At 36.6% G+C, this 26,617-nt stretch overlaps 1 protein-coding gene across 1 annotated transcript in view; it reads left to right on the forward strand.

Annotated features, from left to right (window-relative positions):
* Nucleotides 1-1,355: 1,355 nt before the first annotated feature.
* Nucleotides 1,356-26,617, forward strand: part of NCAPG2 (non-SMC condensin II complex subunit G2) — a 33,798-nt gene continuing 8,536 nt past the window's right edge. Inside the window, exons 1-21 of the mRNA XM_054390099.1 lie at nt 1,356-1,430; nt 3,430-3,609; nt 4,509-4,623; nt 5,085-5,242; nt 6,058-6,192; nt 8,018-8,112; nt 8,930-8,999; nt 9,663-9,749; nt 10,134-10,229; nt 14,466-14,591; nt 15,452-15,631; nt 15,985-16,137; nt 17,838-18,060; nt 19,888-20,009; nt 20,434-20,607; nt 22,422-22,492; nt 22,774-22,927; nt 23,110-23,283; nt 23,785-23,901; nt 24,022-24,165; nt 26,036-26,135. Coding sequence (XP_054246074.1) covers nt 1,356-1,430; nt 3,430-3,609; nt 4,509-4,623; nt 5,085-5,242; nt 6,058-6,192; nt 8,018-8,112; nt 8,930-8,999; nt 9,663-9,749; nt 10,134-10,229; nt 14,466-14,591; nt 15,452-15,631; nt 15,985-16,137; nt 17,838-18,060; nt 19,888-20,009; nt 20,434-20,607; nt 22,422-22,492; nt 22,774-22,927; nt 23,110-23,283; nt 23,785-23,901; nt 24,022-24,165; nt 26,036-26,135 — 2,749 coding nt within the window. The remainder of the gene's footprint in view (nt 1,431-3,429; nt 3,610-4,508; nt 4,624-5,084; nt 5,243-6,057; nt 6,193-8,017; nt 8,113-8,929; nt 9,000-9,662; nt 9,750-10,133; nt 10,230-14,465; nt 14,592-15,451; nt 15,632-15,984; nt 16,138-17,837; nt 18,061-19,887; nt 20,010-20,433; nt 20,608-22,421; nt 22,493-22,773; nt 22,928-23,109; nt 23,284-23,784; nt 23,902-24,021; nt 24,166-26,035; nt 26,136-26,617) is intronic.

The following is a 26,617-nucleotide window of genomic DNA, read 5'->3' on the forward strand; positions in this document are numbered from 1 at the left end:
CAGGGAGATTTACTGGCTAGCGCGTCTCCTCCATTCTAACTCCGCTGCTCTGTCATCTCGGCAACAGCAGCTTGCTCTCCGGCCCTCCACAGTAGGTGGCCTCGGACAGGAGGTAGCAGCGAGGAACCACAACTAACCCAGGCAGACGAACAGCATCTGACTGAAAACTTTCCCTTAAGAACAAACACACACACCCACGCACACCCCGGCAGACGCAGAAAGGCGAGAAGGTGGGTTTAGCAGGCAGCCCGACATCGCGCTGGAGCAGAGCACTACACCACCCCGAAACCGCCAGAGTATGGACGGGGGCCCGACGCCGCGCGGGGGAGGCGGGGCCTCGCCCTCACCACCGCTGCGCACCAGGAGGGGCAGGGCCAAGCTCTCGCGAGATGGGAGGTCTGCGGCGCGTGACGTCCACTCGCCCGCGCTCAACGGCCGCCGCGCGAGAATTTGAAAGGCCGGGCGGCTCGCGCCGGCGGGCCCGGGGCTGGCTGTACGGCTGCGTGAGTCGGGGAGGAGTGCGGGCTGGGGTGCTGAGGAGCTGCCGGCCCCGTCTCCGAGCCGCACCCGGGACTGGCTTCTGTTCTGGCTGTGGAGCGTCCATAGGGACAAGTTTTCCTGTGGACAGTGATATGAAGAGGAGCGGTTCTTCTGCCTGTTAGTCTGTAGGGTCACCGGTTTTGTTTCCCTGATACGCTGTGCGCTGTTGAAACGTAACCCGTAGATCTACAGGGATTTCTGTCTGAGGGAGTGCTGGGTAAGTCTTCCCACTTCCTGTTCTGCAGGGTGGGGTCGTGTCGGGGGCCTGGCGGTAGGAGGGCGAGTGGGCAGCCCCTGTCTGAACCGGGACCACGCCCGGGGTTGGCACCTGCCCCATTCCGAGATACAGCTTCACACAGTAATGGCTATGCAAGGCGGTTTCCCAAGTGACGGGGCCGTGCCTGTTTCTCATGGTCTTATATTGAGAAGAGAAGGAGAGAGTATTCTAGTTGTCATCAGTACCTTCCATAGAAGTAAATGCAATCGTTGGGAATGATGGGGAGCTAAATAGAGATTATGTGCTGGATACGCTTAATTAAAAAAAAAAGTTAAAAAAATTAAAAGGTTCTTCTGTTTTAAGGCTTTACTAATATGTAACTAAAAAGAAAGTATGCAAATACTGTAGACTGTGCTGTTATACATCTCAGTGCTGACTTGGATAGCTAGCTATAATAAAGTATTCTGGGATGCAAAAACATCTTTCATTTATAGACATATAGATGAAAAATGTAAATTCCCACGTTGTTCACTGAGGCCAAAAACGATTGTGCTAACGTTTTGTTTTGTTTTATAAAGCAAGAAAAATCAAGACGGCAATGAAACGCGAAGCATTTTTACAAGTTGTGTGTAAAGAGTCAATTGAAGACTTCTTGCGTTATACTCAGACACCTGTGAGTAAGCCAAGATATCTGTGTATGAAATACGTTAGTGCTGAAAGTTAATAATGTAGGGTCTGAAACTTCCTCTGGTACTTGCAGATGTGCTGGAATAATTGCAGTGGAAAGTAAGTTCAAATTGTGCTTAAGAGAACATAACTGAAAAAGTTGTGAAAGCTAAAATTCTTGTCTTGCCTTATGATGAGGATCCTCATTTTAGGATCTTGAATAATTCTTGATTACTTTTCTGGAGGGTGCTGTGGTAGTGTATTCTGTCCTTTACAAGTGCATATGTAAATATAGAAGGAAGAGGAAAGAAGAAGAAAGAAAGAAAGAAGAACCTGACTGCTTTCCTTAGTTTTTGTAATATGTTTATGGCCTGTTTTTCCAGCTTTGTACTCTAGCCTTAGAATTTGCCCTTTTAACTCCTAAAAGTTATGTTCTTAGCATCACTACTTCTTTCAATGTCTTTCATTTCCACCCCCTGTTCCCTTTTAGTTTTAGTTTTCCTTTTCTCTCTTCTCAATGTTCTGTTTCATTCACATCTAAAGTTCTGGAGGGTTGCTAATTTTCCATCAAAGTTTGCCTTGGGCTTTTTGCCTTTTTCCTTTGTAATCTTTTAAAAATATTGTCATTTTGTGGTGCTGTTCATTGAGGTCCCTAACAGGTGCTGCACATTTTTTCCCACTAAATCCTATTCCATTTCATGAAAATAGATTATATCTTAGAAAAATAGGAGTCATGGATATGACTGTCATTCAGTGACATCCTTTTCTCTCATAGGTTTTGGAATAATTCTGTTTTTTATCATCCTAAGGAAAGATCAGAAAGGTTTAGTCTTATTATGAATTCATTCTTTTTGTTCAGAACAGTACAATCTTAATATCCTGCCTTTTGGGTTTGTTTGAAGTAGAGGGCTGCAGAACTCCCTCCGTGGCCTTTGGTTTATTCTATTTGTTTCCAGCTGTAGAATGGGATAGAAATTCTGTTATAAATATGTAACAGGATCTTCTCATACCCTTCTGGGGACCTCCTGGTACTTATAGATTTTTTTTCAGTATTTTATACTTTTTCCCTTCAACTTTTGTTTTCTTTCTTTTTGATTCCTGTTTTTTAGCATCTCTGCTAAGTAAAAACATTCTTATTTCAAGATCATGAACTTTCTCCCTTTTTTCTGAAGTGATTTTGATCCATTAAAACTTCACTTCTCAAAACATACACTCTTGACCCTCTCTGTTTTTTTTCCTTCTTCTCTTTCCTCTGCATATTCCCTTTCTTAGCAGATTGCCTGTCCTTCTTGGATGCTAATAGACTTTTTGAGGCTCTGAGGTAAATGATTCTAGCAAGGAAGGTTGTCCTGAGGAAATAGTTCAGATTGGTCTCTTAGTGACACCCGATAGTGGCTTTCCATTCAGTAGAGCTTAAGAGGGAGTTGTGGGGTTACTGTGCTCAGGAGTTAGGCTTGATAGGGGAGGCTTTCAGAATAGTGCTGTATAGAGAGTACTGCTTTATGCAGATTGCAATCCACAATCTGTAGTGCTGTCCCTGTGGCTGTACACAGGGCTCTACAGTTTGCATAAGGATTTTCTTTCAACAGCCATGATCAGTCTATATTAAAGGTATCAACAATGTGATCAAGGACCTGAATTCTATGCAGTTGTGAGCTACATAGCTAATGGTATGGAACTATCTCCATTGGGAATGAAGTTCTGAGAACACGAGAGGCAGAAGTTGATATAATGGGGATGTGATTTATGTTCAGTAGTGTTGCTATCAAGGACCAAAGATTTTAGTCTTAAAAGAAGTACTCTTGTTTCACGATAAAGAGTTAATCAGCAGGAATTTGTCATGTTATTCTTTGAAGAAATACAACTTCTAGAAGCTACTTTAGAACTGCAGAAGAGTGGAAAGTAATCCTTAAGGTAAAAAAACCATTGATTGCAGGAAATATGATGCTGAAATATAACCCAGTTCACTGACATGGAATTGTATGGTATCTTCTGACCACCCACAGAAAAATACATTTGATCCTTTTGACTTGAATGAACTGCTTCAAGAATTGTCAAGAAAGCATAAAGAAGTACTTTGGGAAAGACTGACACAGCTGTTGTCAGACAGTTTGATGGAGAGTCCTGTGGAAACGTGGCCAGGGGTTGCAGATGATGACATGGAAGTTGAAATAGTTCCAGAAATGGTAAAAATCTTGTAAAATAAAAATATGATGAGAATTTCATGTTTTCCAGGAAATGTAGCTTCTTAACTGCCATGCTTGGGTTAAGCTCAACTCATGATTTATCTCTATAAAATATTAGATCAACTGATAATTTTAATTATGAAAGGTAGAACTTATTTTTTTTTCCCCTAGAGTTGAGTGGCCTTTTTTGTATATCTTATTTCAGTAAATAAATGTTGATATCTCTGGTCTTCCTTTAGTGTTTGGCATATACACTTAAGGAATTTACTGCCGGTTTTCTTACATTATTTTATTGGATGAAGGTCATGAAGTCTAGATTTAAACACTTCTCCCACAGATTTAGCTTATATGGAATTTTTCTGACTCAGAATCTTATGTACTCCTTCTGCACTGTAGTCCACATAGTCTTGATAATATTGGGAAAAAAACTTATTTAATTTCTGAAGGAAAAAGAAAATGCAGTGGGGAAATCACTAGGGAGGCCTAGAGGCTGGTAGAAAATCTATCATACGTGCAGAGGCCTATAGAATCATGTACTTGGATCTACCCAATTTTGAGTTGCACAGACCCTGCTAGTTAGGGGGTTCTTAGTTCTGGTATGGATTTGTGAGTGGTCTTGTTGCAGATAAAGTTTTTAATAGTGGAGTGGACACCTATGGTCATAGAGTTACCTATTATTTGGAGCTGAAAGCTCTGCCAAACTTCTTGAACTGGATGTACTTTAAAAATCTGTGCTTTTGCTTCTTATTTGGTAACTTTTGAGTGCCAGTGTACTCTTTCAAAAGTATAATAGCAATTCAACTTTGCTCTCTGTAGCTAAGGTTTTGTTTCATGTCTTAATTATCTTCCAAGTATAAAATAAATTGCAGAATTGTTTCAACAACACTGCTTTCTTTCAGAAACAAACAATAGCTGTGATCCAAGGAGTGACAGCTGTAGTTACTGCTTCCATACTTGCAGTGGATGAAACTACAGACTACAAAGCTCTTCTGGAATGTGTTTTTATTTTAAATGGTGAGTACTTGATTGTTACAGAATATTGCCTTAAGTTTTAAGAGATGACTATACTAGGTTTTTCATTTGACTGGCTTAAGGAAGAGAATTTACAGCAGAAAAATTTGGTAGTGATGTGAGCTCTTAGTTATGAGACAAAATTAAAGGAGCATTTACTTAAAAATCAGTTACACAGTCTAAAAGTTGGAATTAAATAGTTATCTTCTAACTGTTCATCCAATGCTAGAAAACTTTCCTTATGCTGTGACTTACATTATTGTTGAGGCCAAACTGAAGTTAACCATCCCAACACATGGCCAGAACCTTAGAAGTGACTAAAGCTAACTAATATCCACAGTACTAACATATTGAGTTGTGTAAATATAGCAAAAGCTGGGGTATAGTTAGTGTACTAATAGAGTAGTGGTTTATAGGATTGACTTGGTTCATTGCAGTAAGTAATTATTTTCTTATCGTTATAGGTATTCTTCTTGCATTACCTGCATCCCAGAAAATCTTACATAAAGCTATCCAACGTGTATGTGAGATGTGGTGGGAGAAAGGACTGGAAGGGAAGGAGCAGCTGGGAAGGACTCTATGTATCATTCTACTGAGAAAAAGTCTGAATACAAGTGCCACGGTATGCTGAAGCTCTATTGACTCATGCATTCTTACTGAATATCCCAAAGAAGATTACCCTTCCAAAATACCTTTTATATCAGGGTAACTTGTCTTACATGTCATAGTGCTTCTCAGTTCACGAATGTAGAGTACATATTGGTTAGAAATGTCTTTTTTGGTGTTGTTTGCATAAGCCTTCTCTGAACAAACTTTAAAAATACTTTTGGCGTCAATTTCACAAGTGTACCAGGGGGTTTTATGCTCATTTGTGAAGTCAAATGACCAAGGTTTCAATAGGAATTAACTCTTTTAGATATTTCAGGTTTTATGTGCTTCTCATAGAGACTTCTTATGTGGGAAGCTTCAACTTCTGTCACTCTGTATCTCTACGAATAAATTTCTTCTCTACTAATGGACTTGGAAGTCTTTTTTTAAAATGTGAGTTACTTAGATTATTGTGGCATACATCTTTTGTACTAAGCCAGTAAATAGCTCCTTTGCCTATTTCTTTTTTTTATTTTTCCCTGCTAATTGATTTTGTTGTATAAAGTTTCAAAAGTGGAATAATACAGTTTTCTTTTTTTTTGCGTGACACAGCAGCTTTCTTTCTGTACTTGATCACATCTTCATTTGTTGGAAATCAGTATTGCTACAGTTACACATTTTTGTAAATTTTCCAACTATGAAAGTCAATGTTCAAAAGTTTACAATTTGAAAATCTTTTTTCTATAGCAATGCTTTAAAAATTGATTGTTTAAAATCCTTTAAATGCTTCTTTTCATATTAAAGCTGTACCTGTGTCACTGTAATGTGGGCTTTTTTTTTTCCTCTCAGGGTACAGATATAGTTCATGTATGGAATCTACATCAGACATTACTTTGTTTTGATTATGATTCAAAGGACAGTAATGAAGTTAAGGACTTGTTGCTTCAGTGTTTTATGAGTGTAAAATATGTTAAAAAAGAAGAGGTAAGTGAACTTTCATCTTACCGTGATTTTGTGTGAGCAGGCTTTGGTTACTGTTAATGGTTTTGCATTAAACCTTTTTTCACAGCACAGTGGGTAGCAATGAGACAAATCAGCTCTGACTCCAAGCTATAAATAGGGGAAATTCTGTTTCATTTGGAAAACTCTGTTTCTATTCCAAACTAAAGTGTAAAGGTATATATCTGAATCATCACTTAAGTTCTTGTATCCTGAGGTAATAAGAAGTGCTTTGCTTCCAGTGCATGTCCCTCAGTACATAAAAAAAATTCCCTGGTATAATTCTTTTTTGTAGCCGGTTTTTATTTTATTGGAGAAAGATAACTGTAGCAAAATAATTTTCCTTCTAAATGATTCAATTTAGAACCTTGCATTGCCCTAGTCTGTTTTAAGAGCAACATAAGTAGGATACAACTTTATGGCAAAATGAGAATTATTTTATTTGACTACCCATGTTTCTCTCAGTGAAGAGTTGCTGTATTGCAGTTTTTAGTTTGTGCTTGTGCACAGAGATAGTAGTATCCAAGCTTTTTTTCTGACATTGGCTCTGAAGTTCTACCTACCTGTTCAAAAAATATATATTCATTTTAATGGCATATATGAACTTCTGTCATAAAATGAGCTCTGTGCAGTATGGGGATATGGCATTTTAAAAATGGTGGTAGCAAATGAATTAGTTGAAATGTTTGATAGACCAGGTTTTGGATACCTGACAATAAGTTGTTTGGGGTCTTTTGTTACTTACACTTCTCATAGAATCTATCCCTGTAGTCCCCTCCATTACCTTGCTACCTAAAACCAATACACAAGTCACTTTACATCCTTGAGGAAAATTGTTGAAAATAAAAGGGGAACCACAACCCATTCTGGAAAGGCTGCAAGACCAAGTTCCATTCAATTGTACCTGAAACCAATTTAGACTTCTACACAGAAGCCTAATCACTACTGGTTTTGGGAAGAATTTGATTGCTCCAGTGAATGACCTGTGCTACACTAAACGACTTAAGTTGCCTCAGACATCCACATGAGGCTAGCCCCTAAAACACAGCATCTGTCATAGATCTCTGCCTTCTGGAAAGGCATCTGAAGTTGCTCTATGTTTACGTAGTGACATACTGCCTCTGGCTAAGGAAGTCAACAGTTCAGCTTCATAAAGCTATTCCTAAACAGCTGGTCACTTGAATCACTCTTCAGGCAATTAAAATTCTAGGGACTTAAGCATCAAAATTTAGCTGTCTCATTTTCTGAGCTGAAATCCAGTTTCAGCATGTGAACTTCCAGTCTAGATCCAGAATGGTTAAATCTGGGATTTTTCTAGCTCTGCAGAGAGAAGACTGTCTTGATATTCAAAGTATTCAAGGCATTTTCCTGCTGCTATGAAACTACTGTCACCTGTTGCGAGTCCTTCTGTTTGGGATTTTTGCATCCTGAGAGAGTTACTTTTAGTGGTAACCCAGTCCATGGGTGTTCTCTAGTTTCCCTCCCTGGCTGGAATAATGTGGAATAACACTTGAAGTCACATTAAAACAGAATGGTTATTTAAAAAAAAAAAAGGCAGGCAGATGTGTAATCCACATGTTCATTTGTTTTGTGTTTTCTCTACAGTACAAATAAAAGCAATGCTTGAGTTCTGTTTAAAAAATGAAGAATCTTCATTAATGTTTTCTGCAATAAGCTCACTTAAGCATGTTAAAATTAAAGGTGTCATTTATTTTCATCTTTAAGCACTGACTTTTGAGGTGACACTTAAATTGGGTATTCTTCTGGAGTTTGACTTCCCTTTCTCCCCCCTTTATTCCCATGCTGACAGGGAAGAAGATTCTTGAGCTTTTTGTTCAGCTGGAATGTAAACTTCATTAAAATGATACATGGAACTGTTAAAAACCAATTACAATTCTTTCCAAGGTATGCATCATAGTTAGAGTTCTTAATGATCATTAAGAGCTTGGCTGAAATCTTGTTTGTCTCACACTAAAATACCTAGTATATTGATAAAATATATCAAAATCTAGAGATCTTCAAATCTGCTGACTGCAAGTACCATATTGTTTCAGCAACTTTAGTTAATAGTTGTGTGCCTATGTGTACAATTATAGGTTTAGTAAAATGCTGATTTAGCATTAGCCAAAGCAAATAACTGTCAGATGAAGTGTGCTGCATTGCTTGCAGTGTTTGTGTGAGAATTGCAGATCCATTTATGCTTCTGTAAGGTGTTTTTATTTTTTTCCTATAAGCAACCTTTAATTTAATTTGGTAGGATTCTATGCAGAGGCTTTCTAATAATAAGTCTGACTGCTGGATGAAAAATGTGGACTTTTTTTTTTCTTTTGATTATTCAGTGAAATATTACAGAATTCTTCATACTAAAATCAGAGGTTTTCTAATGCTTTCAGTTAGAATTATGTATACCTCTACACATTTATAAAGAATTCAAGGCATTCATTGTGAGATAAGTGATAAAATATCTGTGCTTTGATTTTCCTACCATAAGACATATTTCGTGAGTTTTTTTACTAGTACTTGGGTTCATTAATTAATGATTAACTTTGGTTTTCCATAATTATTACTGTAAACTTTAAAGTTATTTCCTTCTTCTGAAACTGATATACAGAGCTAAGAAAAATATTAGTACTTACCAAAAATTCAGGATGCTATCTTTATGAATTATACATAGGTATGGTTAGGATGCTTGCTTGAAAGTGTTTCCCATATGTCAATACAGATCCTTGATGGAATACATTTCAGAAGTTTACTTCAGAGCCTGGAAGAAGGCATCAGGAGAATTCTTACAGGTAATAGTAGAAATTTCACTTGAATAGTTTTGAATTTCAAGGTGGAAAAGATACGTGGCTTGGAAAGGTTGCAAACCTTGAGGCTTTTTTTTTTTTTTTCTTAAGGAAGAGCCTCTTTAGCATTGTCAAGGAATAAGAGCACGTCATGCTTTGACTGTTTGCCCACTGGGATCAGCTTGGTTGCATTTAAACGTCTTTAATTCTCTTACTGAAATATTGGTTCATGTAAACAGACCATTATCCATGTTATTGAAGCTATTGAATTAAATAGTGTGTGCATGTCTATCTATTACATAACTTAGACATTTGTCTAGGTTATGTGAATTTCCATGGAGACAATCAAAAGCATAATGACAGCATCACAACTACACTACAACCAAATTTCAGATACCAAGCAATTCGTATTTACCATGTGGAGATGCTTTTGAACTCCAGACTTGTTCTGAGAATTGATTAATTATATGCTTTGAAATGTCAGAAATCATGGACAGAGGCCCCTGGTGTAAAAAACTTCAGGCAATACATATGCCAAGCAAAAACTAATATTGAAGACTGTTTTTAGTTGCTTGTTTTAGAGAAAAATATAAGTTGCTGCATAGGCTACAGTATTTGTTATTGGTTTATTGTGTGTTAATAGTAGCCTGTATGTGGTTTTGCCTGTAGGTACTTGAACATAACTGCATTCAGGATTTCATGCATCATGGAATTCATCTTCCCAGAAGTTCTTCTGTTCTTTGTAAAGTTAGAGAAGTAAGTTCCGGTAAAGCATGACGTGAACTAGTAGGATCAAAATCAGATCAGTTATTTTGAAGTGGAAAGTTTTGATTTCATACTAAAATACTATATTAGGTCTGGCTGGAATGGAATTACTTTTCTTCATAGCAGCCCATATGGTGCCTTGTTTTGGATTTGTTTGCTGAAACAGTATTGATAAAACACCAGTGTTTTGGCTGTTGCTGAGCAGTACTTCTTTGGTGTCAAAGCTTTTGGTTTCCTATTACATTTTCCTAGGCAGTAAGCTGGGGATGAGCAAGAAGTTGGGTGTGAGTACAGCCAAGACATCTGACCCAAACTGATCAAAGGAATAGTGTTGCTAAAACTGGTTTTGAGATTGGTTTGTTTGTGTTTTCTCAGATACTGAGTTATATTCATAAACAAAGTAAAGTTTGTCAAGGAGCTGAAGAAATGCTCTATAGATTGTATCAACCTATCCTTTGGAGAGCACTGAAGGTAATTATCCTTTTCAGAAAACAGAACTGTCTTTCTCCACTAATAAATTCTGATGCTCTGTTTTTAATAATTGCTCTTAAAATAAGGTGGCTATGGAAAAGTAATTGGTGTGTTTCTTATCTCAGCTGTTGCAGAGTAATTTTACGAGCTGTAATTGGGCACAGTTAGAAAACAATATTCTGTTAATATAATTTACTTCTGTAGTTCAGTTTTGTTTCCAGGTACACAAAGGGCTTTCTAGCAGAGAGTGGGACCAACACTAAGTTTGGTGTTTTCATCATCTCGGTTTGGGAATTCTGTGTAATCTTACTCTCTTTTTCAAGATTTTTATGGAATGATCAGTGCTTTAATGATCAATGATAGAAATAATCAGTAGGTTACTTAATTAGTCTCACCTTTGCATTAATTACCAGCCATAGAATACAGATCAATTAATTAATTATAGCATTACTTTACAAACCCTTTTATTCTAGTTTGATTGTGTGTGCAGACATGCTATAGATGTGCTTTTAAGCATTCAGAATGAAATTTCTGACTTCTAGGACTTTTAAGGCAAGTGTGTATGTCTTCCAGCACATTATGTGCACCAACTAAAGGGTACTTACTGCAGTTCTCCTACTCAGTCACACTTTATGATTCAGATAAGCCAAGCTTCCTTCTTTGTAAACAGCTTTTATTCTGTCTGAGGTTATGAAATTCCTTCAGTGAGAGCATGCACGTGCCATTTGTTACAGCCAAATTGACTGCTCTTACTCAGTTACTGAAGTTTCATTTACTGATTTGGTCATATGACCAATCTTCTCTATCCATGAGAGCTGTATTTAGAAACTCTTAAAGGTGAAAGTATTTCAAAACAACTTTAAAAAGTTGTTTAAAATTGTTTTTATGAGTTACAGGAAGGAGATGAGAGCTGTTTAGTTTCAGTAGACCCTACGGTAGAAATGGGAAGATAGAAAGACTCATTGCTAGACCATTATTTTGTTTGGCCTAACATTAAGGCTTGGATGTCATCCCTTTAGAACTAATATAAACAAGAATCCAGGATTAAACATGAATGCTCTCGGTGTTAGGGAATAATAGCTACAAGGCATGGCTTTCTTTAATTTCCATATTCCCATCTCTAAAAAGAATAGGATTTTAAATTGATTTTTTGATAGCATAGCAAAGTTAAAGACTAGTGTCTAGAAACAACTTCAGAGTGGTTAGGAAAACATGGTATTCCATTCTTAAGGGAGTTGCTATCTGTAAATCAAGGCTAGTAGTTCAGTTTCCAAAGGCCAGGATTCAACTCAGATATAGAATTAGGGTACTGTGGAAGAACATTCTGTCAAACTTCATTAAGTCTGCATAGATTTGTTTGGAGAAACACAGTAGAAGGGTTTGGCTTGAGGAAAAAAAGGTTAATTACTGATTTTTGGCAAGACAATGGGAGAAATTCCTGATTCCAAAAGTGTTTCAAATTCCTAACAGCTGCTAGTCACAATTTTCACATCACTCTTGCGTCCATTGCTAGAACAAATCTGAGTTTTTGGGAGCCATTTTTAGTCTGGTTTTCAGAGGAGGGGGAGGTAATGGGTTTCGGAGATTTTTGGGTTTGTTTTTTTATCTTGACAGCTTCTACATATGTAATTAAGCACTTGAATCTTAGACATTGTCAGGCACATCAACTAAGGCATGGAAAATTTGTTTTAATACAGCAAAGTAGTCTAACTGTTGTGAACATACATTTCAGAATGCAGCAATTATATGAATCATGTAATGATTCAGTGCAAGAAAAGTTTCTGAATTGCAAATGATTCAGTCCCACATTTGTGATTGGTGAAAGGAAGTATGTGACTGTATGTCAAAATTTGGCAATTTATTTTTGGATAGGCCACTGACTTGCTGTGTGACTTCTGTATAGTTAATCTTTCTTTTTCATCTAGTACTGCTGAAATATTTGGCATTTTTAAGGTAATGTTGCTGTGACTCAGAATCACCAGTAGTTTAAGATACAGAACTAAGAAGGGAAACTTATAATTCTCCTTAGTAGGATGCTCCTATTTCAGCCACTGTACAAATCCCTAGTTTAATATAATGAACATAATCTTTTTCTGGAACACTGGTTCCAGAGCAGAAAGGGAACTCGAATGAACCTCTTTATTGTTCTTTCTTGCAAGGATATTGAAAAATACTGTAGTTGTAGGAATGAATAGAATTCTAGAACTTTTCATATTGAAACTACTTGATTTAATCTCTGAAATGTTTAAACTGAGAATGTATATTTATAATGAATAGTTCTGTTTCTTCTTAATTTGCTTGTTTTACAAATACTGAGCTTCCACAAGTTTCCTTTATGGTTTTTACCTACACATTTTTTATAAGCATTTATGCAAGTCTAAGTTTTTATAATATAAACCTTCATTTAGCTTCTTAATCTTTTTTCATGTCTTTATTATGAAAAGTAAGTCTCTTGCAAACATAGCCAAGATGAATATAAAAATCTGGATATTTATTGTGAGATAAGCAGTGATTAAGCTGTTTCTTATCAAGCTTAAAAGGTCAAGAACCACTCCTCTAGGAATTCAAGCTGTTGGAAGAAAATGATTCCTTTCAAGTATTGTGTTTGGCTGTTTGGTAGTTTTTAGCATCTTGCATTTTTAAACTTTGGAAAAACAGTGCTTTAAATAATTGGAAGTGAATCTCAGGGCCTGTGAAACAAGATGAAACTTGAAAGAAAGCTCTGAAAATTAACTGAACAAAAAACTTTAAACTGTTGTTTAAAAAGGTTCTGAAAGTTCTTTAGAATAGTGTAAGAGGAAGGCAAAGAAACATTAGTCAGTATGATATGAATTTAATGTCCTGGGTTCTCCTCTGTAAAGACATTTACTCTATTAACAAGCTTGTATATGTAAATACATTTGGGATAAATTCCAATTAATTAAAGACAGGAATTTAAAACAAGGTTAGTCAGTTCAGAATTCAAGTGGGCTTAATGGAATTCAGTGTAATGCACTTAGAAACTTTATGAAAATTATCTTTATGGAATGGCCATGGTAAACAAGGGCTGGTTTATTGCAGAGAAATGTGCTTGAATTAATTTTCATGTGAATTATTAGTGCAGGAGAGATATTTCACCCTGAATTCACATACTAGCTCGTTATGCATTAATTCTTCAGTATAGACAAGCTGCAATTGAATTAAGAATCATAATCTTTTCACTTTTATACTGTTTGTAGTATCTGTGATAAATAAAGTAACAGACCAGTCTCTGAGTGAAGACTCTGTATATGGGCTTTATTTGCCTTTGTAGAATTAACTTGAGAATTGCTATTAATTTTATTGACTTGAAGAATTTGGAATTTTTTGGTTCTACACAGAGATGTGAACCCGAAATCTGAACAAAATTGTTCCTTCTTTCTTCGTTCCCAGAGAAGTCATCACAGGATCATTACACTGCTCTAATAAATAAAATGCAGTCTGATGGTTACATTTCAGGTTTCTCCCTGAGATGCCTTGAATTCTCTTTTCATGTCAGTACTTGTCTTTTTGTATCCTTTAGGAGTCCACAGGGCCCATTGTTTTTCACTGATTGAGTGTTTAAATACAAACTTTTAATTTTTCTTTACGTTTGGGGCTCTACAACCAGTGAAATACATGGTGTAGCACACAGAAAGATGGTAAAGTTTCTGAGGATCTTGAGGGGCTTGCTTTTAGATTTTTTGATGAGCTGCCTGCAGTTCAGAGTATGGTCCGGTTCCTTATGTGCAAAGATGCAGAGCTGAATAAATTTCTGTTGCATATTATTCCAAGCTTTCTGGTACTTAGTTTCTAACTACTGTTTTCTTGAAGAAGTAGGCATGAGCTTTTCAATTAAATCACCTGTCTCTTGACGGGCAATTTAATTAATTCAGTGTGCCTGAATTCATGATTCTTGTATTCTGAAGAGGAGCTTTAAGGTGACCAAGAGAAATCTCAGCTGCTTTTAATTTATTCGGCATTAGTCAGACTGTGACTCTTCAGGGTCATTGAAGCTGATATGCTTTGAAAGCTGATTGTACTAGTAACTCAGGTTTTATGGAATGGGCAGAAATACAAGGAGAAAAAGGATTGGGAAAAAAAGTGTTACTGTAAACTATTCCGTACTTTTAAATATTTTTCTCTTTCACTAAATGCATAAATGTGTTTGGAGAGCAGTATTTATCTGATATTAAGAATCTGCTTATCGGAAAAATATTTCTTGCTTCATTGTAACAGGCCAGGAACTCACAAGTTCGATCAAATGCAGCATTTCTGTTTGTTGATGCTTTTCCTCTTCGTGATCCCAGTTTTAATAACAGAGAGATGGATGATGAAATCCAGAAACAGTTTGAAGAACTTTTTGTAAGTTTTCATAAAATATAAAATGTTGAAAATTAAACTTTTATAAAAGACAAAAAGCAAAAATAAGCTTTTGATCTTATTAAAATTTCTGGATAGTATACAGCCCTGTGATGCAGAAAATGCAAAAATAATATTTTTCAATTTCTGTAGTATGTTGACAAACAATGACATGCACCATTTTCAGCTCTGAAAAAGAAATATTTGGTATTGTTACTTGTTAATCTTTGAATGAAAGATGCTGTTGAAGGACTAGATAAATGAGAAATGGGTCTTGATCCTTATTTAACCTTGGACTGGTGAAGAGAGCTTTGCGTTTAATATGTAGGCATCCAGTGGAAGTTCAGTGCTTTATTACTGAGTACTTATGAAATTAAGTGAAACAGATAACAACCTAAAAAAAAATGTTACCAGTCTAGATAGGTGAGAATGAACATAGTGTTTTCGTTAAGAAAATGTTTGGAAAATTTTAAGTATGGTCTTAAAAACATGTAAACATTAGATAATTAAATTAATTTCCAAGTTTTTTTATATTGTTGCATGGGGACAGTGGGCAGTGTAAGCTCACATGTAAATGGAAGTCTAAATAACTAAGTCACAGATGCAAGAGTTAATATGAGGTATTTAAAAAAAAAAAGAAATTCAACTGTTCGATTAAAAAAAAGATCCATAGTTGCCTTAATTTTACTTCTGATTTAAATCCCCTATTTTGCTTCATAATAAAATGCCTTGAGAGAATATTAATAGTACATTTATTTCATAGTATGACAATTTGCATAATGATTAAAAGGTAATGGAATGCTCTTTGTTTATGTTAGGTTCCCTATAGTGACATTATTATTCTACTGTTTTTTTTTTTTTAGAGTCTCCTAGAAGATCCTCATCCTGTTGTCCGCTCTACAGGAGTACTTGGAACTACTCAGATAACATCCAGATACTGGGAGATGATTCCTCCAGCAGTTCTTGCTGATCTTTTAAAAAAACTAACTGAAGAGCTGGCCTGTGATACAGCATCTGCTGATGTTCGAAGCTCTGTTTTTAAAGTAAATCTTTCTTTCTAGATTTAGTACTATGATTGCCATTTTTGTCTTGATGCAGAGGTTTCTAGCATAGGCCACCTGAAGTCAAGGAAATTACTTACTCTGCAAAATGAGTTCCTAATGCATATGAGTTTTGCACATGCTTTATAAAAGCCACACATTTGGAATGAACAAATGCCTTTTAAAATAGTGACTCAGGCTTTGTGGCTCTTAGCCACTTTACATTTCCCATGTAGATCTGAAGCTACCTCAACTGAAAGGAGTTCACTGAACACAATCCACTGGAAATTTGAAATAATAGTAACAATCTACTCATTATGCTTAAAAAAAAAAAGTTAACTTTTTCTTTCTTGCAGTGCTTACCGATAGTTTTGGACAACAAACTAAGTCATCCATTACTGGAACAGCTTCTGCCAGCAGTCAGAAACAGTCTTCATGATAGTTCTGAGAAAGTGCGGGTTGCTTTTGTTGATATGCTGCTGAAAGTAAAGGCTACCAAGGCTGCTAAGGTAGGATGAGTGACATTTGATAAGAAGATAAAATTAAGGCTTTTTTTTTTTTTTAAAAAACAAAGAAATACCTTCCTAAAAGGAAAAAATGTAGTAATACTCTTAATTTCAAGTTTTCCCTTTGTCATGTGTTTAAGCATATAAGAGTTTATTTCTAAGAGGTGTGGATTCTGCTGCTGTTAGTTACCTCTGTCCATTTGAAAGACTGTGACTTAAATGTAGGTAGAAGTATAGAAGTATTTCTTGCCAGATCTTGTGAATTCTACTGAAATCATGCTGTCAGTAAAAAAATCTTTTAAAACAAATAAAGTGGCTACTTCTGATGATCTTTTCAGTCTTCCCATAGCTGCCTCTTCTCAAGAAAACTAACCACAAGAGATGGTACCATGTCTGAATGTTATCGCAGCAGAGATTCTGTAGGGATGCCGGACAGTTTGTATTTTATTTGGGCCAATTACACACTTCTTTTTCTTTCTTCTGCATTTTTGAGCGGTTTGGGATGATGACTGGGTCCGGTAGCTCCTATTTCTCACTGGCTTTTCAGCGGCTGCTGGCAGACCTTTTGCCCAGGACGTTTGTGTCTTCCCTGCCCTCTCGTGGCCATGCCGGGCAGAGCAGCCAGTACTGCCACGCTTCCTTCCAGCTGGCTAGCTCGTTACTAACTTGCCTTCTAAATGCTTAATGCATTTACAAAACTGCTTTTAAAATATATCTACCTATTTTTTTATAATTTCTATTTGTCTCTTCTGGGTATCTGGAGGTACCGGACTGGATAGTTGGGCAGAGAGGAACCTAATGAAATACAACAAGGACAAGTGTAGAGTCCTACACTTAGGCAAGAATAAGCCTAAACAACAGTACAGGTTAGGGGTTGAAGGACCTTGGCATCCTCGTGGACAGTGAGCTGACCATAAAAGAGCAATACGCCCTTGTGTCCAAAAGAGCCAGTGGAATCCTGGGGTGCATTAAGAAGAGTGTGACCAGGTCAAGGGAGGTTCTCTTCCCCCTCAACTCTGCTCTAGTGAGTCCTCATCTGGAATGCTGTGTCTAGTTCTGTGCTCCCCAGTTCAAGAGAGACAGGGAGATACTGGAGAGAGTCCAATGGAGGGCTGTGAGGATGATTAAGGGAATAGCACATCTGTCTTATGAGGAAAGGCTGAGAGACCTGGGGCTGTTTCTCCTGGAGAAGGCTGAGAAGGGGATCTAATCAATGTTTACAAATCCATTAAGGGTGAGTGTCAAGAAGATGGTCTTGCTCTATACTGAATTTTCAGGGATACACCATACCTGTAGGTAGTTTGTTCCTACTTTGTCCTATGATGAGAATATGGAACATGGCACATCATGACAAGTAATTGTATTTTGTGGTGATATCCTTGTACAGTAAATACTTTTTTCCTTATACCTATGGACTTGCTGTAGCATTGCAGGTATATTGAGTTGGAATTGCTTGGACTGGAATTTTTCCAGTCTGTCAGAGATACTGGGAGATTTAGAGGTGTGTCAGAACAGTAAAGTGGCGTTGCAGCAATACGTGACCTCAAGTAAATGGTGGTGTTTTGGTAAAAATTAAAAATACTGATGCTTTTCTGGTCAATACTGTTTATATTTGTTGAGACTTTTGATGTGGACAACACTTTAATAGATTTGTTTCCTCTGGTTTTGAAGCTCCTTTAATATCTTTTTCTCATTTTAAAAAGTTCTGGAACATCTGTCCCATGGATCATCTTCTGACTCGTCTTGCAGTTGATTCACGGCCTGTGTCCCGGCGCATAGTGAATCTCTTACTCAACTCTTTCTTTCCCGTTAACCAACCTGAGGATGTGTGGTGTGAGCGCTGTGTTAATCTAATACAGATGAATTCAGCAGCAGCTAGAAAGTTCTATCAATATGCTCATGAGTATACTGCCCCCACCAATATAGGTAAAGTACAAAACTCTGTCAGTCACTGGCATTGCAAATATCACACCATGGAATTGCTTTTTAATTCTTTTTTTTAACAGTCCTATGTTGTTGCTAGGTCTTTTGTTTTTAGTGTAATACTGGTTTGTAATTTTTGCAATTCTTGAATCCTGCTGACTACAGTCAAAGCTTTTTGTTTCTGCTCTTAGGGATACTGTATTCTCTAGCTGGTTATCTGGTCTCTATTGTCCCCTTTCTCCTTGCCTGTACCTTGAAACTATCTAAGTTGATATTTATTTACCATGCAGAAATAGTGAAATAAATACCCTGGTGTCTCAGGTAATTTGAGATCTTTGTGAGAGATTCTATAAAAGATTAAAAATAAAAATTATGTCTGATAATCTGATTCTCTGGGATTTGTGGATCAGTAGTGTTTTTAAGCTTCCTAGATTCATAGAATGGTTTTGGTTGGAAGGGACCTTAAACATCATCTAGTTCCAAACCCCCCTGCCATGGGTAGGGGCAACCTTCCCCTAGACCTGGCTTTGAAGACTTCTAGCATCCACAGAGAAAATAGAAAAGGCCTTCTTCCTATTAAAAGCTTCAGAAACTTACAGCAAAAAGGTTGTGTACTGCACAGAGTATAGCTGCTTTTAATAAAAGTGCTGTTGAAGCAATTAAATCAGGAAAAAAATTGTGTGAGTTCTGATAACGTAAAAACAAAGTAGACAGCATGGAGTGACTAGAGTAAAATATCCAAGGTAGTTTTGAAATAACACATGGTAGTAGATTTCAGCTAGTCATACCCTTACCCTTTCACTTTTATCTAGAGGTAAGCTGCTTGTTAAGGAGTGCAATTGTTAGGCTACTACGTCTTTTATATAAATAATGGGAATTGACATTGGAGGGGGGTGTATTATTGAATAGCTCTGTCAGATCAATATAGGAGTTGAGGCAGCTTCCTCTCATCTTGATTTGGTAATGCAGTACTTGGTTTGGGCTTTTTTTGTAGACTTTATAATAGTAAAATTCTAGAATTTGATGACAGTGTTGCTGTTTGTCTTGGTTTAACCCCAGCCAACAACTAAGCAGGCTGCTGGATCCCTCCTGTGCCAGGGAGGAGATTTAAAAAAAAAAAAGTGGGGGGGAGGAGGGGAAGGCAAAATACCTGGACTGGGGTAAGGGAAGTTTAATAACTAAACTAAAATATAATAGTAGGATGTAACAATAACTCTAATGAAAAAGAATATAACAGAAAGAGAAATAAAACCTAAGAAAAGGCAAACTATGCACAATGCATCACAGATGATGCACAGTGCTCACCACCATCACCATGCCCGAGCAGCGATCCACCCCTCCTGACCAACTCAACCCAGGCTGTATACTGAGTGTGACGTTCTTTGTCCCTTTGGCTACTTCAGGTCAGCTGTCCTGGCACTGCTTCCTCCCAGCTTGCTGTCCACCTGCTTGCTGGCAGATCATGGGAAACTGAAAAAACCCTTAACTTGTTGCTAAGTAGCACTTATCCTAACTAAAACATGAGTGTTTTAACAACACTGTTCTCACACAAAATCCAAAACACAGCACTGTACCAGCTGCTGGGAAGGAAATTAGCTCTACCCCAGATGAAAGCAGAATATTATTTTTCGTAGTTGAGGATATAAGCCATTTTCACATTTTTTTCCATTTCCTTTTACCAGGAAATCCTTTCTATTTTTTCCTAGTCATTTCTGATTCTCTTACCTGCTTTTCAGACTGACTTTCCAGCACTACATATAGAAGCATTTACTAGCAATATTCTTAATGATTAGTAAATGTCTAATTTAGTCTCATTATATTTAAATGTAGCTAAACTAATGCTTACTATTCGGCGCTGCTTGAAAGCCTGCATCCAGAAAGCAAGACAAGAAAGTCTTCATGATACTGACGATGATGATGATGACGATAAAAGTGAAAAGGAGAATAAAAGCGTAAGAAAGTCCACTTTATGATAAGTTCTGGTAATGTTTTTTCTCCTTAATTCGAGGTGTAGGCATTTGAGTGTGGAATTAGGAGAACTGCCATTATGGTGTTTTCATACCCTGCAATAGCAGGAATTTGTTGGATTAGCTTGATTAAGATAGAAGGACTATGAAACATATTATAAACGAATGCTTCCCTAATTCCAGTACTAATTGGGTTGGGTTTCCAGTTAAATTATTAAAAAACTAACACTGCATGATGTTTCATGTCATACATGTAGCATAAGACTGAATCGTGGAGTTCATGCTCTACAATAAAGTCTCTGTCAAACACATAGAAGGATTTTCAGTCTTTTTTTTTAAACCCTTGTTTTAAGCTAAATTTGTGTTTGAGAATATAATAGATAATATCATCTGAATGTTTGTGCTGCAGGTGTTGGATACTGTGTTGTCAGCAAATGATGTGGCCAGCATGGCAAGTTTGTTGGAGATTACTGTGATTCTCTGGAGAAGTATTCACAAAGCACTGGATTGCAGTGAAGATGCCAAAGAATATACTATCAGAAAATTTGCTTCTGTACTTCCTGAGTATTTTAGAGTATTTAAGGTAAAGAAACCTAGATTTTCCTGTAATGCTTATCTTTTTCTTCAGATGCTTTCATGTGCTACATCTTCTATGTGTTTTCATGGCATTAAGTATTCTTTTTCATTGCTTCTATAAACAATAATGAGTTTCTTGAAATTCCACAAATGGGTAGAAGCTGTTCTTCAGCTGCAGTATCTGAGTGATTAGCCATTATCTAAACAGACAACACAAATACATTTAAGCAGTAAATTCCTCTCCTTGCAGTGTTTTAGTAGGATTCCATTCTTCTGATTTTTTTTTTTCTTAACATCTGGAAATCAATAACTGAATATGTGCCATTGCAGAATAAATACTTAGTGTATGCAATAGTCCACATGTTTTACTGCCTGTTCCCCCCCAACTCATCTGCCATCACCACTTCTTATTATGATCCTGCTGCTCGAACAGACAGCTGAAGCAGATGAGGCTCCTTTTTCACTTTCTTGTGATTAGTTTCTGTTAATGATTCTACTCTGTAATGATTTTCTGATACAGTTATTTGTTTGAGTTTGATGTAAGCAATTAATTCAAATAAGTTGTTTTCATATTATCAGTTGCCATTCCTCAGGATGGTATCTTCTGATAGGAGCTAATAGTAACTGCATAATCCTGTTGGAAGATTATCTGCTAGATGTCTTGGGATGTTTTTTATTGTTGTGGGGTTTTTGTTTGGGGTGGAATTTTTTGTGCAATTTTTGGTTTGGGCTGTTTTTGTCTGTGTGTGTGTTTTGGTTGTGTTTTAGTGTTGTGGTTTTTTTTCTTTCTTAGAGCTTTTATGCTAAAGTATACTATGTTATTCTAGCTCTTTCATTGACAACATCTAAGTTTGCCTTAGATAATCAGGGACTGGAAAACAGTTCATTGCCACATAATATTCTGCAGCATATATATACCAAATGCTTTTTCTATCTTTGAAAGCATTTGGAAGTTGTCGAAGACATTCCAAATCTTTTTTTTGGTGGGAGGATGTAACAGCCTTCCTGAAAGCTTCTGGTGAACAGACAAGATTTAGCAAGCAACCTTTTTGACTTTATTCTTGCAGTGAGTAAGCAGCTTGAATTTAAAAAGACCTGTCATGAAAGGCTTAGTATCTGAAAGACTACAGATTGAAGCAGCATGTCACTTTCTTGAAAAGCTACAAATGCATTTTTAAATGTTCTTTTAAAAATCATCTTTAAAAGATTTTAGATCTTCAGCTGGCTTAAGTAGGTAATCATTTAATTTCATTGTATTAATGAAGCATGGACATAGTGATACACTGTGTTTTTAAAAATCTTTTCCATGGATTGGTTGCTGCATAACCACAGTGAGATTGTGTTGTGATCTAGACCTTGTGTTATGTGTTGTAATCACTTCTGGTGCATTTTACATTACCATTGTTACATGAGCACCCCTTCCCTTTAGAGTATTTTTTTATCAATTTCTGATGTGAATGCAGCAATTACGTGAGAGGAGTTACATCATGATTGTGCAATTAAATATTAGCTGCTACTGGAAGAAATGTTAACTAAAGCTGTTAGTTCTTTTGCAATGGTTATTAATCTAATGGAGCCATAATTATTCATGATAGTTGTTCTGATAGTTTGTCTGAAAGCTCAGTGATAATTGACTGCTGAGAATAGGAATCAAAGGTTTCAGATTGCAAGCCACATGTTATGAGCATCTTTCAGTTCCATTTCTACTCAAGAGAAATCCTTCATTTGAGATAATTTAATCATTGTTTTTTCAGCACTCTTCAGTTTTTGTGCATGTGGTATCTGTATGTGTGCATCATATGGTGTCCTTTTTTATCCTAGGATGAGCGGTGCACAGCTCCATTGGTTATTCTGGCATCCTTTATGCCCCCTGCTGCTATTCCTACGTTCAGGTACTATTTTTCAATCCCAGATATGCATAACAAGAAATCTCTTGTTGACTGTATTTGCTGTTTTTTCACAACTCTGTATTAAATGCCCGTTTGGATAAATTAATCCACTAAACAAAGTCAGTGAGTTGGTAAAATTTGTGAAGGTGCAAATAAGTATTTGAGCCGTTGGTGACTTTTTTTTTTTTTTTTTTTTGTATTCCACTGTTTGGTTTTCCTTGAATTTTTGCTGCACTTACAGATGCAAAATTAATGCATCTCTTTTTTGATTGTTTCCTTTTAAGCTGTGGTGTGATCTCCAGACTCAGAAATATCAACAGTGGAGCTGACCAAAGCAAATACTCTATGCTGATAGACTGCATGTGTCGCTGGGGTCAAGTAGGACATGTTCTGGAACTGGCCTGTGACTGGTTGTCTGACTCGTTAACCCCAAAGAAGGTGTGCTGTGCTTACATCAAAGGGTTAAGGAATTGATAGGTTATGTAAAGGCATTATGTTGGGGTTTTTTTCCCTTTTTAATAAGAGAAGCCTCTTTAATGACACGTTATTCTGCTTTGGAATTACCTTTGAAGTAAGATGCTAACAGTATTGGGCTGGGTTTGTGCTCTTTCCTCATTTAGAGTACTAACACTTCTGAAAGACGAGTACGTATCCAGGTCACACAGGAATCGAAGCCAGAATTAGCAGCCGATTACATTGAATATATATTGACTCACCCAGTTAATTGTGATTGCCTGCTCTCTGTTCCTAAAAAGAAACTGAAGAAGCTTCTGAAAATTCTCGGTTCTTCGAAGGTAGTATTCTTCTTACCATAAGCTGTGCTCATAGAAGAGTGCTTAACATCATACATTGTCTGAGTCAAATTAAAGCCTGCAAGAATAAATAAGTAAGATTCATGATCTCCTCTTCCCCTCTAAAAAGGTTTGCCTTTGATTTGTTCATCAAACAAATATTCTTTATATTCAGATATAGAAGAATGTTAGTTCAGAACTGTCTATAGATAGCAAATTTTAACCAGTTTGTCATCTTTAGATGTCTCAACGTTTTTATGATCTAGTGTTGAGCAACGTTAAGGGGCTTGACCTTTGGAATGTACATATAAGGAATAGTCTGAAAGTCAGTTACAGCATTGCAAAATGAATGCTGTTTGAATATAGCTGTTGTGGGTTTTTGGGAGTTGGGATTTTTTTTCCAGGCTATTTTTGTATTGTTTTAATTTTAGTTTAACGCTTTTGAGGAAAGAGACATTTGAAATTATTTCCTGGAAAATATAAATGTAAACTTTTATATTTCAGGAGGTTCTTGTCTCAGTTCTGAAATCCACTGATGCAGGTTCTGGCATCTTCAGTGAAGCAGCTAGCCTACGAGCCTTCAGCCTCTTTTGCAGGTTGAGTATTCATCTTCAGAACAAGGTATGGCTAAACCTTTTCAATATCAACTGGGATACAACTGATAATATAAAGAAATTCCAAACAGACAACTGGTAAACTTCTTTTTGTTGTTGTTTTTTTTTTTTTTTTTTTTTTCCCCAGTTTGCCAAAGAAGGAAAAGATTGCCTCTCACTTCTGAAGGAGACAGGTGCTTGGATAGAAAGTCAAGTTGTACCTTTTATACTAGCAAGTGATCAAAAGGATGGTGTTTCAAAACACACTAATGTTTCTGAATTAATTACTCAGGTTAGAGATCTCTTACAATATAAATCAAACTGCTGCCAATCTGAAAAGCCATATGTGTAGCAATAATATACTGACAGAATGCACTGGTGGTTTTAAACTCCAGCAAGTGAATGAGCTACTGAAACACAGTCCTGATAGTTCTGAGGTTACAGTTTCATGCATTTGCTATGCCCTTGATTGCTTAAAATTGCACACTTAGGTTTTTTTAAATTGCTTTGAGTTTAGTTATAACACTTATATTTTATAAATGTAAAAAAAATAATTACATGCCTTAGCAATTAAATCAAGTAATTGGACTCAACAACACCTTGTCTTATCTAGGTTTTTTTTCACCTACCAGTGCATAATATATATTCTAATCATACATGTTTGAAGTGAGGTTGGAACATGCTTTATGTTTCACACGTGTGAAAATGCCCACTCAAGAAATTTCTAGCACAGCAGGTGATGTAATCTGAGTATCTCAAATTTTAGGCTTCTGTCAAGTAATTCTTGTTCTCAGTCTCTCATATTGTGCTATTTTATGAAACGCACATTAACACAGAGTTAAGATTGTCACTGAAAAAGGAGAAGAAAATTAGTTGCTGAAAACAAGGATATAGTTTTGTCGTATGTTAGTACAGATTATCATCACCTGTTCTTCTGCAGTGCAGGAGATCCTACAAGTAACAGAATCACTGCAGTTGTGCACACTGTGCTGAAGAGCACAATGGAGGGTGATTTAGAGGAACGGGAAGTTGGTGTGATTATGAGACAGGATTTAGATCTAATAATGTTTACTTGCTTGCTTCTTTTTTTTCTTCCTGCTTTTCCAAAAGAAATAGGTAAAATTATACCCTGAGGAATTCAGTATGTTTCATTCTGTGTCCCATAGAACATACCTTTACAAGTCAGCAGGGAGGTAGGATGTGAATTACTTGAGAATTTAATAAAGAGTTCAGTCTTGTATAAATCCTGCTGCTGCAGCCCAAAAAGTATAAAGAGATAGTAAACTAAAACTCGTGTTGTAGTTGTCCCTGTGACAGGTTTCTTGTTGTTTTATATGCTATTGTAGCTTCTCTCTGAATGAAGAATTTAGTATGCCTGTTGTAGCTCTTTTGTGGGTATTTTTTGTAGTTTGGAGGCACAGAACTCAATCTCACAGACAAGACGCAGAACAGGAAATTTAATTAGCATTACCAGAATGTATCATTACTGTTATGGGTAGGGATTCACTCTTTAGGCCCCTGATTTGTGTCTTCTGACAAACCCACTAAGAGCATCCCTTACCCATTATTTTCACTTGCCCTTCACAGAAAGCATTTGATTGTACAATGTGAGGGTTTTTGCTGATTTTGGATTGTTTTCTCTTGCATTCCCTTGACTTCTCACTTCACTCAAGGAGTATTTTGCAGTGAGCTATGGGTCCTTTCAGGTTTTGATACAAGGGCTAACTTTTAGTCACAATGTCCTTCAATAACTCAGCTCCTGTGTACATAGACTGGCTAAAAATTCTATACATGAGTATAATCTTTGCAGTATATAACATGTATCTACACAGGGAAAACCTCTTTTTGTGTCCTGTTTTCAAGTCTTGTCATATTGTGCCTTGGTAAATGTTAAGTATCAGTGTCTCTGATCTGGGTCTGAGTTAGAAAGGCTTTACTGCCTTTTGAGAAACTGATTACTGGAGGAGAGGGTAACAGAAGCATTTGAGGAACTGTTTGGAACTCCTGCTTTTCAAAGGTTTTGAACTGAATAACTCCAAGTAGATGCACCAGCTTTAAGGACAACTTTGCCAAGATTTTGTGGGTTTATTATTGTTAGGTTCTACTGAATAGCTACTTTATATAAATTTTGTTTCTTCTATACTTTTGCATCTCTTTTCTAGGCCTACCTGACAGTATGTAAAGATGTCATAATGATTGGCTTTGGAAATGCCACGTTTCAAGCACGCCTTTTAGATATAGGTCTTTCAGTTATACAAGCAGGTACAATATTTTATGTTAACATTAATAGCTCCATCAGTACTTAGATGACTTTTCTTACGTTAGCAGAATTGTTGCTTTTAGCATTTGCAGTCTGTTTCTCAAAAAAAGGTTTACAGCTTATGGTAATGCCAATGACACTGGAAAAGTCACGGCAGCTTTTCAGGAAACTGAAAACAAGCAAAGAACCAACCCAGAACAATGTCAGTGTTGTTAATGTTTCTTCCTTGCTCTCAGGTTTCAGCTATTACTACATAATATAAGGGGGTTTATGTGTATAGGAAGTTTTAATATATATGACTTATTGATCAGTGTGCCTTAGGTGACAAGATTGTAGCACTATTTAAATCTGGCTCACATCTGTGACGTTCCATCTACAGTACAGAGAGAATTTGAGCTCAGTTCCTCAAGAAATCTGCAATTTTAATCCCTTCAAGAATTGGAAGGAACACTGGATAATATTGATTATTAAAATACTGACTGAC

This window comes from Indicator indicator, chromosome 20 (assembly GCF_027791375.1).
Source record: "Indicator indicator isolate 239-I01 chromosome 20, UM_Iind_1.1, whole genome shotgun sequence".
Taxonomy (NCBI): domain Eukaryota; kingdom Metazoa; phylum Chordata; class Aves; order Piciformes; family Indicatoridae; genus Indicator; species Indicator indicator.